Source organism: Amia ocellicauda, chromosome 1 (genome assembly GCF_036373705.1).
Source record: "Amia ocellicauda isolate fAmiCal2 chromosome 1, fAmiCal2.hap1, whole genome shotgun sequence".
Classification (NCBI taxonomy): Eukaryota; Metazoa; Chordata; class Actinopteri; order Amiiformes; family Amiidae; genus Amia; species Amia ocellicauda.
In genome coordinates this window covers 7,096,086-7,110,848 of record NC_089850.1, presented here as the reverse complement: position 1 = coordinate 7,110,848, position 14,763 = coordinate 7,096,086, and the positions used below count along the sequence as shown (strand labels likewise).

The following is a 14,763-nucleotide window of genomic DNA, read 5'->3' as shown; positions in this document are numbered from 1 at the left end:
GCAATAGATACAGTTCTAAAATCATGTAATTACATTGTATTATGAACATGGAACTTGTCTGTGTCATCCGCTTCAAGGGAGTTATATTTTGAAGGCTTGAACACGTTGTATTACCTACGTTTTCCTATTAATGGACTGTCACAGTGCATGCGGTGTATTGAATAACTGGATGTATAGCAGAGTAAAAATACATGAAGCTGCTCCCAAGAAGTAGTATTATGTAATGCTATTGTTTCTATCACATTAGGGAGAAAACATCTCACTCTCTCTCTCTCTCATATATAGTAAAATAATGCTAAATTAAGCATGTACATGAAATATCAATATATACCGTATTCATCCTAATAGACACGCACATTGCTATTATATCGCTCCCCCCCCCCCGCGATATCCAATTTTGTTTAAATTTTTGTTAGTGATTTTCAATTTTTTGGGTGCATGACCCAAGGTTAAAATTTAAGTTTTATTTAAACTTGTATTTAAAGTAAGAACATGAAATAAACAAGGATACTTAATCATCAACTATGTCACCCACTGCATCAGGACTATCAATTCATGAACTACATATATCAGCACATTAAATGAACTACAAACATAAATATAACATAAAATAGTACCTGTTCACTGATTTCTGGTTCCCAGGCTGTAAAAGTGATATCCTCATAGGCAAGAAATCAGCTCAAATGTGGTCGCCATTGATAGATATTCCTGTATATCTAGGTAAAGAATTAATGCACGTGTCGTCTTTTCATTATCGGTAAGATGGATGAAAATATTGTCATTATGTTCAAACAATTAAATATACATTAATGTGCCAAAATCATGACGTGGGAAATGTGAATTTGGGGATTTCGTACTTAATAGACGCGCATGCAAAGGGTCTTGTCTTCACGCATTGCGCGTCTATTAGGACGAATAAGGTGTATATATAGTATTATAATTAAACTAATCTGTAAATAACGTAGAAAACAAACAATTGTTTGTTGAGAACGGATCAAATAGATAGTTACTTCAACACAGCATTCAATACAGGCTGTACAATTGGAATTTTGGCATGCTATTTGTCACTTTAATGACGAAAGGAATGTGGCAAACCAGTGTCATGTTGGGTCGGTGTCATATCGGATATGGCTAGTGTGCAGCGGCCTTTAGGTAGTGTTTTCACAAGATGAATGCATTAGCACTTCAATTATCAGTCTGAGCGAAAATGGCATCAGCTGTTCACACCGAACTCATGAAATATGACATGTCACATACACTAAATGAACACAGACATTCTACAAGGGATACAAGCAATTCCTTTATCCTGTCAAATCAAAATTCAAAGCATTCAAATTCTTAAATATGGTGCTCTAAGCATATTAAAGATTCTGAACAAGATACTGGTACACACACCTGAGCCTGTATTAGGATTTGAGTTTTGTCTAAGCATACAACAAGGGATGTTCTTTCTTCACTGTAACTAATGGCAGGATTTGCACAAAAAATATAGAAACCGAAAAAGGTTACATTTAATGTTAACGATGTCATGCAGATTGCCAGTTGTACCAACCAAATGGGTCAGATCTCCATAGTGGCTCTCCAGAACTCCAACCCCAAAGTGACAGAGTGCTTTAATGTGGAGTCCCGTATTCTGTGCATGGTGCACATCCCCTCTTCGGAGACACAAGAGGAGTGGGAAGGGGGCTCTGACACTGAGCCTTCCCCATGGAAGACCGCAGACTCACCCACTGTCTGCCTGGGCATGGAGGAGGGCAGGTAAGCCACAGATCTCATCCCTAAGCTAGAACCTCTTAGCTATGTAGCCATTGGTAGCAAATTTGTTTCAGGAAGGGCATATATTTATTTAAGGAAGGGACAGACTTAATGTCAGTGGTTTTCAAACTGGACTTAGTATTCAAATTCCTCGAATCAGAATTGTGTTTGTATAACAGGGACCAAATTCAACATTTCTGCATTTTTAGGACAAACCTTGAGTAAATCTTGTTCAGTACCTGTCTTTTTGTTGTGGGGATTGTTAGCAAACATTGCTGGGACACCTCTGCCCAGAGTTGCAAGCTGATGTACATTATTTTCTCAATAGCATTTTGGGCAGAGATGCTTCCCATTGCTGCTACAAAATATAATAGTTGCAGCGTTTAATATGCTTTAAATGTATATGTTTTAAAGGCACTGCTTTTATTATTATTATTATTTTAATTTCACAGCATTTCAGTGTATAAAAGTACTCAGCGGTCGAAGAAAATACGTCTTCAGCATTTCTTCATGCCAGACAAATCAACAGTAATGAGCATGGTGTACAAGTCTCTGTGTCTTTATGCTGGTCTAGTAAGTGGATTCATCGCTATCTACTCAAGATCAGAAGGTAAGACTTAAGTGCAGGTGCCTTCTTTTTTTATCATAATTTTCACTGCAGTATTTAGTACTTTATACTCTCACAAATAGCTCCCAACTAAACCATATTTAGATGCATGAAGAGATTTGCCTCTTTCCCAAGGTTTGGGAATTATGCTGGTTCTGTCTCCACTGTAGAAGCACAAATTCCCAGAAGGCATTTCAATTTGTAGACTGATCCCTTTCAATCCCACACTAGTATTTAAGGAGAAAGGGTGATATATATTTTTTATTATTGAAGTGAAGGTTGAACAGTTCAACATGTATATATTGCAGCAGCAAGGTTATTCACTCACTATACAATGGCGTGATGAGCTGCAAATTTGTATTCATATTCATGTTTATTCAGCATTACAAATTAATTTTGAATTTGATAATGTCAATAGTTGTGTTTATATTATCACTCCCTTACAAAAACCTCAGATGGTTGTCTTTCACTGTAGTTCTCCATAGTATTTGATTATTTGTACTACCAAATGCAGGAGTGTTTGTTATCATTAGAAGTATGCTGTGATAGTCTATATCAGGATCTTGCCTATATATATATATATATATATATATATATATATATATATATATATATATATATATATATATATATAATTTCTTCTTAAGCATATGCACATTTTTGGGTATTTATTTTGGCTGGCTTAAAACACATGTAAGCAATTTCATTTTTTTTTTTTCGGTTTTCCATAAAAGTCACCTTTTTAGATGGCAAAAACATTTGATTTCTATAATCTATGGATGGGAGATTGGCTCAGCTTTTCCATATCTGATTCAGTTTCTGGGCTCTGTAAGCATGCAGATCCTCTTAACATTTCTGTGTTAATATTAATAACATACCGTGTGTTATGGAAATTATCTCTGAGGACTGAGAATTCCTGTGTGTCAGTGTTGAAGATTCACTGTTTTTCATCATGTTGGGCTGAGCCGATCACTTGTTTGCTGTGCTCAAGAATCTGTACTCTACATCTGTAGGTTCTTGTCTCAACAGAGCTTATTTTGGTTGCCTGGGTGATATTAGTAATCTGCCGCACTGAACTATATTCCTTTAGACAAATTAATGTAGACTGTGCTGAGATGATGTTTGCTTTACCACTGATAGCCCCCAGTTTAAGTCAACTCTGCCCCAGTTTTCTAAAAAGACATCAAAGTCCACAGTAAAGTATGGAGGAGGCAGTGGGAAAATGTCCCAATTCAATCTGATCCTTCTTAAACTTAATTTAAACCCAAAAAACTAAGTACAAGTTGAAATAAATGCACGTAAGTAAATAAATAAAATTGAATATATATTCTTCAGTCATAATGTTATGTTTTTCTATTAAAATGGTGTGTCACACACTTGTTTGAGCTCTTAAGTTTCTTTCCCTTCTTCAATTCACATTTTGTTTTGTATTTTAAAATTTCTGTAAAATATACTCCCAAAGGTCATGGTAACTAAAACCTTTGCCTCCAACTACTTGATGTCGTGGAAGGATTTTTGGGTGAGGAAAGACCAATTGGTATTGCAAGTATTTTACAAGAACATAATAGAAAAAAAACACATTAATGGCAAACAGGATAGTGCAGCTCTTATGTCCCTGCTGTTATTCACACTTTGAGGATCTTTTAAACATTCACATTCAAGAACTGTGTGTCATTATGTATGACACAGCATAGACTCATTGCAGTCTGCAGTTTGTTCATGCTTCACAGTTCTTCGTATTCCTGGATAAATTACAGTTTAAAGTCTCCGCTGCTTTACTCTGAGCCTCCTTGCCACAGACAGAGATGGAAAACCATAAGTGGATGCAGATTAAACTGGCTTTGATTTTCATCCAACGGTGAGAGGATGGGTGATCCTCTCTTCAAAACCCAATTACAATGGGTGATTGTGTTGTTCCCCTAGTGCCAGTCTAGCTTCACACTGTAGTACAAGAAGTAGATTTTATCTTTGCTCAAATCTGAACAACATTTGCCCCCATACCAGCTGCTAGCATGATAAAAGTTGAAAGGGTTTTTATAATTAAAAAAATTGTCCAAATGCATTCATAAAGAAAAGTCAACCAACATGTCCAGTTTTCATGCAGACTATTGAACTATAGATACTTTTCACCCGTCCTGCATTATGTTCACAGTTGTTTTGATTTAGCATAGTCTTACCTTGTCTCCTGTTCTAACTTGCAGCTAATTTTTAGTGTATCAGGGTTTAGGATATAATTTAATTGATGAAGTGTTCATTTAAGTGTTTTGTTTTTTTACAGGTCTATTCCAAGTCAATAGGAATAGTCTGCACAAATGAACATACTATAGATTTAATCTTTTAGCTTAGGAACACTACTGCCATGAAACTGAGGCACAGTGGTAGTATTTTATTTCCCTAGAATGGTTTTACTTAAAGTTTGAAACAAGTAAGCATGCCTTACAGACATATCAAAAGTCCTGGGTCTGTCTAGTCAAATATGTGGGAAGCAACTTGTATATCAAAGAATCACAGAAAGCTTCAGTAATCACATTTCCATCAGACTGTGGAACATATTTTTAGAGCACATGCTACAGTTTGAACTAAAATTGATTTGTATAGTATCATAGAAAAATGCGTTTCCAACAGCTGGACATATGACAAATAAAACAAAATAATAAGTTTGATACGTTTTCATCTATTTTATTATTTGCCTACAAGAGTTACAGATAACTGAAAATGAATACAATGATCGTCTGATCAGTCCTGTTTGTAGCTCTTGCTGCTCTGAATTAAAAAAATATTATGGAGATTTAATCAAGATTGAATTAACCTTTGGCAAATAGTACTCATACTAGTGTGCCAGCTTGCCCACACAGTGCAGATAATGTTCTGGAGGCCTCAGTGCACCCACGAAGCATGTCGGCATTTGGAAATAGATTTTTTTTTCAAGTGTTGGCATCTTGCACCTAATACTCCGCAACATACCCAATTAGAGAAATGTATCTTGGATTGACACTATAAAAATTACGATGGCTAGCACATTTCCAAATGAGAAAACCAACATTTCCACTGCTGTGTAACATTGTAGGGGTAATTTGTTGCTTCTAAAAGTCAGTACCCACTGAAAAATGACCTACAATAAATTACCACATTCATTTTAATCAGCACTGTCCAGCCATTATGGCTGCAAGGTAAGACTTTCCCATGCCTCATAAATAGGGTTTTGTGTTTTTCAGGACCTAATTTTGTAGCCTATAATTCAAGTGTTTTCCTTCAGTTGTCACTGTAGCCAGAGCAGGTAAACTAATTTAAGGAACAATTAGGAAATCAGCGTAGACGTTGAGATTAACTAGAAAACACTCTTTTGGTGCAATTCAATAAATTGATGTGCACCTGGTATACTCTGCACCCATAACTTATTTTCCATAACCTGAAATTTATCTCAGGAACACCCTCAACAAACAACAATAAACCAACCTTTAATATCACAGAAACACACCACATGAAAAGCAGAGACTGATATCAGTAATTTAATTTAAATCCGAAATGGAAAAATGCTTACCATATGCAAAAGAAAACGGCAACAGAATGTCTTTGGAAGAATATTGAATTAAAGCTGAAAAATTGTTTCCCAATTCAACTTGAATGGCTAAAAGATGTTTGTCAGTTGTTACCAATTTTATGAATGCTAAAAGACATATGGACAAGTTGTAATACAACAATGTTAATCCATATAAGAAGAACAGGTTCACATAAGAACCTAAGAAAGTTTACAAACGAGAGGAGGCCACTCAACCCATCGTGCTTGGATGGGGAAAGTGATGAGTCCACATAAACTCCTAGGTCTATCACATTCCAGTTCTTTTCCTCCCATAGTGTAATTATAGTGGACATTTGTGTTACCTGCATGTAATAACTTGCACTTGTCCACATTGAATTTAATCTAACAGGTGTCAGCCCACAATTGTATATTATCCAAGTCACTTTGAATAACCTGTGCTGCCGAGATTGTATCTGCTGATCTCAAGTATCAAATATCTTGAATCGTTTGCTAACTATCCCAGAGTCCAGGGGCTATATATTCATAAGGTTTGTGCACCGCAGTGGCGTCGCTAGACCCTATTTAGTGGGGCTTCAGCCCCCCTGTATTTTCTCTCAGACCCTCTAAAAATACAACAATCATACCGTAATACCACCAGCCCCACCCCCCTGGAACACCACAGCCATACACTTTTACAAAACACTGTCAGAACCCCCCACTAACACCAGAGAAAACACCGTAAGCACCCCCCACCCCCCACTAACAACAGAAGATAATCAGCCCCCCTACAACTTCAAGTTGAGAAACGCCCCTGGCGCACCGCACAGAAGGAGTTTGAGCAGCTCAAATGACTATCACACAAAAATGTGCATTATTTGCCATATTCAAAACCTCATTTTGCTCAGTGCAATCCATTCTGCGCCATTCACCCTTTAATAATGCGTGATTCCTGCTATATTCTTAGCTGTGCGCCACAAAATAAACAGGTTTGCGACGCGCAGAATAACACTTTGAAAAGCATGGCACAGCACTATCTCACATGAGCATATGTAACCATGAATGCATTCACTTATCACAGAGCCATAGAACACACACATATACATATTGTTTCACTAAGCTTCACTAAGAGGTCTGCGGTAAGATCACTGCACTGTGGCACAGGAGAATGGGGTTTGAGTCCCCGTTGGGTTGGCTACCCCCCGAAATACTACAATCTATAGGTATGTATATATACCCGCACACACACACACACACACACACACACACACACATTTGTTCTTATTTCTTATTATTTCCTAATTTTTACATTTATTTGTGACTAATTCCAGTACAGTAATGAAGTCATATACAGACGTGCTCAAATTTGTTGGTACCCTTACAACTCATTGAAATAATGCTTCATTCCTTCTGAAAAGTGATTAAATTAAAAGCTATTGCATCATGTATACTTGTATGCCTTTGGCATGTCATAGAATAAAGCAAAGAAGCTGTGAAAAGAGATTAATTATTGCTCATTCTACAACGATATTCTAAAATGGCTTGGACACATTTGTTGGTACCCCTTAGAAAAGATCATAAATAATTTTATTATAGTGGTATTCCAAACTAATTAGTTTCATTAATATTAATATATATTAATATAGATTAGAAAAAGCAAAGGCCCTAATACTGATCCCTGTGGAACTCCACTAACAACCTCACTCCAGTTAGAAGCAACTCCTGTTATCGACACCCTCTGTTTCCTATACATCAACCAGTTCATAACACTATGTAACACAATTTTTGTTCCTGGGTAGTAAGTATTATTTCTTAATTGCCTATGCCTCTCAAAAGTATGGAAAATGTCTATTATTCCCCAAAAACTTTGCTTTTGTGACCAGGACAGTGATATTTTGAAATGTACCTATTTCCAATGAGAAAACGGGCAATTTTTTTCTGATATCCCCCATTGACTCCCAGCAAAGCAGCTCCAGAGTTAGCACCCCGGTGACATCACAGCATATTTTTGATCTCTGATTTCTGGTAAATAGAATGAGCTGGACATGAAAAACTCACTCCACAAAATATGTTTCTACTTATTTTCTGTCCTTAAAAAACATTGTTGTGCTTCTGAGTTTCTGTAGTAGATTTGAACACATTTTTTGATAAATCTGACTATTTTTTCAAATACTAGTAGGATTCATTTTTGTACAATCTTGCTTTGAAGATCCTAATGTGGGAATTAATTATGTGAAATAGAAATGTCTTATGACCTTGTGTTTGACCAAGTCTTGAAAGTAGTAATGTAAAAACCATGAAAAGGGTTTCATTATGAAAATGCAAGATAAAAGAATAAAACAAAACCCAAAGTAACAATCAAAGCAATATGGGCCTAAATGTTTATCTTTTCCAAGGGCTTCCTCTCCCTCAGAAGTTAATGCAGCCAGTTATTTCTTTCATGTCTGCAGATGGTTGCTGGAACACGGACTCCCCTCAGGTGCTGAAGCTGGGGGTTCTTCCTGTTAAAAGCATGCTGGCGATGGACGACGCCATCTGGGCATCTTCTGGAGGACAGGTCTTCATCATTGGGGCAAAGTCTCATGTGATTGAGGTGATTCAGCTTTGTGGCTTACATACACCAGACATGACTTGAAATAAGGGAATATGGTGTCTTTTCTCTGTCAGGCACTTACTACTGCATCACCATATTCTCTGAACAATTGAGCAATTTTACAGTTGCCCTGTGTCTAGAAGCACCAATGGTGTGCATTGGTGTCTCTTCAGTACACTGTTGGATACTTGTGTGAAAATCACATTGCCTTTGGTGCTTGTAGGACATTACAGTGAAACATGGGGAGGGGTCAGGGGGAAGGGCGGACAGGCTGATGCACATAATTATGCTCTACTTCCGAAACTACAAATAACGTAACAATAACATATCCTGTCTTTGTCCTGGGTGGGTAGGAGTTGGCAGTACTATGCATTACATTTCTAAACAGATTACAAAAGCAATATGTACTTTCTTGCTTTATCAATAACAGCCACAAAATAAAGAAACTAATGAGAACAATGTTGGCAGGTCATATGTCTAATGGAGCAAAGGACTCAACTTGAAACAAAGCACTTCTTTCATCTAATTGCTGATGGTCTAGTCTTGTCTATTTGTTCCACAGTGCTATCAGCTATCGCCTGGTCTGTGCGGAAAGATGCATGCTCTTTGGTGATATTATAGTGCTTAAAAATGATTTTGTCATGTCATTGAAAATCATTCCAGCAATAACTTGATAGTTATTGTTTTTTATTTTGCTTTTACATTATTTCAGTATATACTTTTTTTAGAAGTACATTGTATACTATCTATTCGGTATGACTGATGTCTTAAAATGCTTAATAATGGAATATTGTCAATACAACAAAACTTTCTTTAATAAAATTGCTAATATGTTAATCAGTTCACCTTTTTAGGTAAATCTTTTTGAAAATGACCTTAAATTTGTAGCCAGCACTCTTTGGTTGTTTTTCTTTCAAAAGACATGTATGTGTTCACCCCACTGTTTATTGCTGGAAAGTACTGCTATAGAATATTAATGCTATAGTTCAGTGTCATTGTATTGATAATACTTTACACATGTTACCAAACTGAGCTACAAGTATGTAGGTGTCACGGCATTCATCACATACTGTAGGCATAGTTCAAATTTCTGTCTCTGTGGTCAGTATGTGGATTATGCTAATGCAACTTCCTACACAATGTTTTGGATTTCACATGGAGGCATTTTGAGGTTTTATTGTGAATGATCCTACAAAAAAATTTTCTGTGCAAGCCACTTACCAGGTATGCACAGATTCAGATCTTAACTTTAAAGCTATAGTTACATAGTTATTTTTTTCTGATTTCTGCCACACCCTTTTTCTGATTTTACTTATTTAAAAAATAAAAACAAGCATTGCCTGTTTCTCATTGAAAAACAAACAGGCTGAAGGAAGGCTGTACTTCACAACTAGAAAACTAAAAACATTTCCTTTTTCTCAATTCGTAATTTCAGTCAGCTCCACGTTGGCATTGCCTTAATTGAATTAGGTGAAGGTCCTGAAATGTCAATTTGCTTGCAGGATTGTAAATGTAAGGAAAATCAGGTTCTGGGTAGAAACACCTGCCACGAGTCTGAAAATAGCAAAGCCTGCTTCCTTTAAAATACCTAGTGATAACATAATCCTGTTAGTGTTATTAAGCTTGTTATATGACCACCTGCTTGATGCTGAGGAACGAGTAGTGCATTGTGTAGCTGCAGAGAGGAAAACAAATTTTCAGGGGATGCCCAAAGTTTTCTCAGATCACTTTGAATGAGGCCTTTTGTGATAACTGTTCCCAGTTGTTCTGCTTCAGTGCCATTGTGTGAAAAGATTGACTAATCAATGCTCAAGTGCAGTTGTCGTGATTTTCATTTAGAAAATATCAACTTTAATAATGTCTGTGCAGTTAGTTTAGTGCCTCCTAGAGTTCACCTCATGAGACCTATAATGGCAACATCTAAAAAAAGCATTGGTGGAGAAATTACTTATACCTTAGATAAACTAAAACAGTATGAAGAGCCTTAAAAAAAGATATCAATAGAAGAACTGCAGAATTCCTGGGAGGCCTGACCTTGCATTTTGTTACCGGGACATTTTGTTCTTTGTTTTAAAGGGGGTTCTCAACATCTGTACATGTTGCCAATTTTTTTCTTTAAACAACAATGGAAATTAAGCATACCATTTTAAATCTGAAACGCTTAGCTGTCTAAATCAAAACAATTCATTTTTTTGTTCAATATTCAATATTTAATCCTGCTGCTTTTCATTGTTTCTTTATTTGTTTAAATCATGTAAAATTTGATACAACATTCCTCCTACACTGTTTACAGCTGCATAGCTTGTTGACATTACAATGCAATTTCGAGTTTATGAACAAATTTCAAGTAGACCATGAAACTCACTGAAAGAAAAATAAGATTGTGTGACCCTGGCAGAACAGTAATATCACAATACTGATACTACTACTACTTATAATAGCATTCCCCTTGACCTAACCTGTTAAATGGTCACCTGCACATACAATATTTTAAATTTGTATATAGCTGTTTTTTTGTATCCCTTTTAATTGTTGAATTTTTTTATTAATTCTGTGGCCTAAATTTGAATAATTTATGAATATGTTAACGTGGTTGTCTCAATACCTACACTAAAATTGACCATTGTCGTACTGGTTTCTTGCTATCCCTTAATCCCCAGCCCTGAAACACAGCAGAAGTATGGCAGGATTTTTCAAACTATACTCCTTCTGAGTTTCAGGGCCCTGTATATTTGTTTTCCTAATGAGCATTCAGTCAATGCATTCAGATTAAGTGGACAAAGTACATTTTTTCCAGGTCTCAGGCTAGTGGTGCTAGCACTCTACACTTACAGAAATTAACATGTTTTGCACTTGCAATGTAGCAACTATTTAAATCCTGAACTACTTATGGTAGAAAACTTCCCTATGTCCTACCAAGTACAAAATTCAAACTAATGACGAAGGCTCAAACGGAGGACCCCGAAAAAGGTACCCTAGTCGCTTTAAAGGGATTTTTTTTTTGGCATTTTAGCCAGATGTCTTACTCACCCAGAGTCAGACGAATCCACCTTTTTAATTCTGTGCGTCCAGTTAGCACAATTGCTGTAAGTCAATGGTCGCAAAACGCTGACCCTCAAAAGTCAGCTAATAGATCTTTTAAATACCCAAAAGCTGTGTGGTTAGCACATTTGTACATTAAGTATTCTCTACAAGTCTGTATATTCAGCTAGTCCCTTTTGTACCTCCTCCTCATTTATCCTGATCTCTAGTAGGGTTTGACTGGACTGATTGTTAACCTGTGGCATGTTATCTGTTTTTTCTTTTGTAAACACCTCTGTAAAATACTCATTTAGACCATTTGCCACATCTTGTTCATTTTCTAAGATACCTACATGCCTTTAGCTGTTTCACTTCCTCCTTTATTGACCCCGTGCTGTTATAGTATTGAAAAAGATCTTTGCATTAGTTTTAGATCCAAGAACTAGGTTTCTTTCTATTTCACATACGCTCTCCCAATGCATTAGCCATCCTTTTGTTTCGATGTAGACTGTCCGGTTTGGTCCCATCTATCCCAAAAGAAGGACCAATGACCCATCAATCTAAAGCCCTCTTCCCTACACCAGGACTTCAACCACCTGTTGAACTTTCTAATCCCTGCTTGTCTCCCTGGCCTTGCATGTGGTACCGGTAGTATTTCTGAGAAAACTACCATGGAGGTTCTGCTCTTTAGTTTATTTCCTAACTCTTTACATTTGTCTTGCAGAACCTCTGTCCTACCTTTTCCTATGTCATTGGTTCCAATATGGACCATGACCAGTGGATCCCCCTGGCTTTGGCCAGTAGCCCGTCTACAAGTTTATGGTGATCTACAACATGAGCACCAGGAAGGCAAGATACCATGTGGGTCTAACTACCTCACTGTTCTGGGGAGCTCTGTGCGTTTCGGCTAACTTTTTCCCCCTATGGGCAGCACCATTTTGGATTACAAAATGATTCTATGATACAAACGTGAAGTAGTGGCAGCCTGCATTGCCTTTAGACTAGCGTTAGGTACAAAGTGCTTTTGTTCACAAACCAGGCTTACAAAGAACTACAATTTGAGTAAGATAGGTAAATTATTATTGTTGATCAGAGTTTTTTTTCAAGCAATGTAAATTAAACTTATCGAGATTTGGCACCCACTTTGCCCAGAAAACTCTTTCTCTATCTATCTCTCTCCCTCAATCCTCTCTCAGCTCTCTCAGCTGTGGCTCTGGCGCAGCGCATAACCTGACACCTGCGATACCATCACCCACGGGCTAACTTAGAATTTAAGTAGATCTTTCCATTCAAATTGATGACCTGAGTCTACGGCAACACAGTCACTGATGCTGACAGGCGGAGCTGGTTCACACACACCCTGTTGTCCCGCACACCGGCAATCTCCCAAAACACAGAGACACCTCCCCAAAGATTTCAATAACTGTATATTTTACCTGCACTTCTGTAATTTCAAAACTTAATTGTGCCCGATTTGTAATTTGGTTCTGTATTTAAGACATTTGTTTTGCTCATGTATCCTGTAAGTCACAATAACTAGGGCTTCTGGCGAGGAATAAATAATAACATATTTTACAGACCACGCAACGCATATAGCCTTTGCATTTTTATGTCTCCTGAATCAATTACTTGATACATATCTGAGGTGAATTGCCTGCTACACAACCTGAATTTGTTGGACCTTTTATCAAACTGAACGTGATCAAGAAATGTTTTGATCGGTCCAACTTCAGGACCCATATTTACAGCCCACTGACGGGCAACTTGGCAATCTTTTGGGAAGGGGAATAATTTTACTTCCTCCTCGTCATCTTGATAATGATCTTTGGCTTTTTGACAGTGTCCACTGTATTGTGTTAAGCCAAAAGCCACACAGTGTGGCATGTTTGTGATACAGGCGGTGACTGCGCTGCCCCAGCACTGTCAGTGTCAGACAGACACACAACCTCTCCGCACAGTGCGGCCGCACTGACGTCACTGACTGTCAGCTAGAGAGAAGATGGCGGCTGCCTTTGCATTCATAAATCCTAAATGTATATTCATTTCAGACTATACAACATATACAGCTAACAGAATTTAAATAAAACAATTTGGGGTGCAGTTCCTCTTTAACAGAATGCCTTCTTTCCTTGAATCTATTTACTCTAACCAACTCAGCAGCTGTACTGAATTGATTTAAATGAAGGCAAACTACAGACAAGATTACATTTGTACCCATTTATACAGCTGGGCATTTTTTAAGAATAACTCAATTAAGGCAAAGTTAAAACAAAAACTTTTGTCTAGTCTGAAACTAGGAACACAACAAGATAGCTGCATCTCACCTGTGCTAATGAATTTATGTAATTATTAATTTACTATTTATAGTATTGTAAGACTAGAAATTACAAACGGCCAAGCTTTTGAGTATTTAAAAGATCTATTTTCCGGCTTTTGAGAGTTAGTGTTTTGCGACCTTTGACTTCCAGCAATTGTGCCAAGCTAACAAAATTCAAATTCCTTCAAACTGGACACACACAATTAAAAAAGGTTTCCATGGATTTATATGACTGGGTGAGTACGACATTTGGCTAAAATGCCAAAATACAGAAGTATCCCTTTGAGCCTTGGACGAGTTGCATAAATGACTTAATATGGAATAACTTAAATATGAATTACAGCAGCTTTTCCTTTAACTAGCATATTGATGCCATTGCTTTAAGGTACTTTGTGCAACACCCTTTAAATCAAGAAACACATAAGGTGGTAATTAAGGGGGAAATTCAATTATATTCTGTAGGAAACCTGCACCTCAATTTGAGACCCTTGATTCAGATTAAAGGGGAGCTAGGCAGCTTGTGGTGAGCAGTAGACCTCCCTCTGATCTGAACATCCTATCTTGTTTTTGTTTGAGCAGCGTCGGCTAGAGGCCCACCAGGAGGAAGGCATGGTTATCTCCCACATGGCTGTAGCGGGCGTAGGAATCTGGATCGCCTTCAGCTCAGGCTCCACTCTCAGGCTGTTCCACACTGAGACACTGGAGCACCTGCAGGACATCAACATTGCCACCCCAGTCCACAACTTGCTGCCAGGTAAGAACTGTCAGGGCTGGTTTCCCTACCATTATGTGCGGCTGCTTATGTTCTCCCACGTTCTCCCGATTCTCTCTAGCTTTTCTCCAAAATCATTTCACGTGTATAAAAACCTTGGCATGAAAAGTCCACATTTGTGTCCTGTGGCTTCCTGTTCCGATTAGCAAAGTGAATGTAGTTATCACACATTTGTCTGGGG

General features: G+C 37.5%; 1 protein-coding gene across 2 annotated transcripts in view; it reads left to right on the top strand.

Annotated features, from left to right (window-relative positions):
- Positions 1-14,763, top strand: part of arhgef10 (Rho guanine nucleotide exchange factor (GEF) 10) — a 137,870-nt gene that overhangs the window by 100,863 nt on the left and 22,244 nt on the right. For both annotated transcript variants that reach the window (XM_066712279.1, XM_066712273.1), the window contains 4 exons: positions 1,535-1,758; positions 2,208-2,365; positions 8,330-8,472; positions 14,390-14,564. In XM_066712279.1, the coding sequence (XP_066568376.1) occupies positions 1,535-1,758; positions 2,208-2,365; positions 8,330-8,472; positions 14,390-14,564 (700 nt within the window). The remainder of the gene's footprint in view (positions 1-1,534; positions 1,759-2,207; positions 2,366-8,329; positions 8,473-14,389; positions 14,565-14,763) is intronic.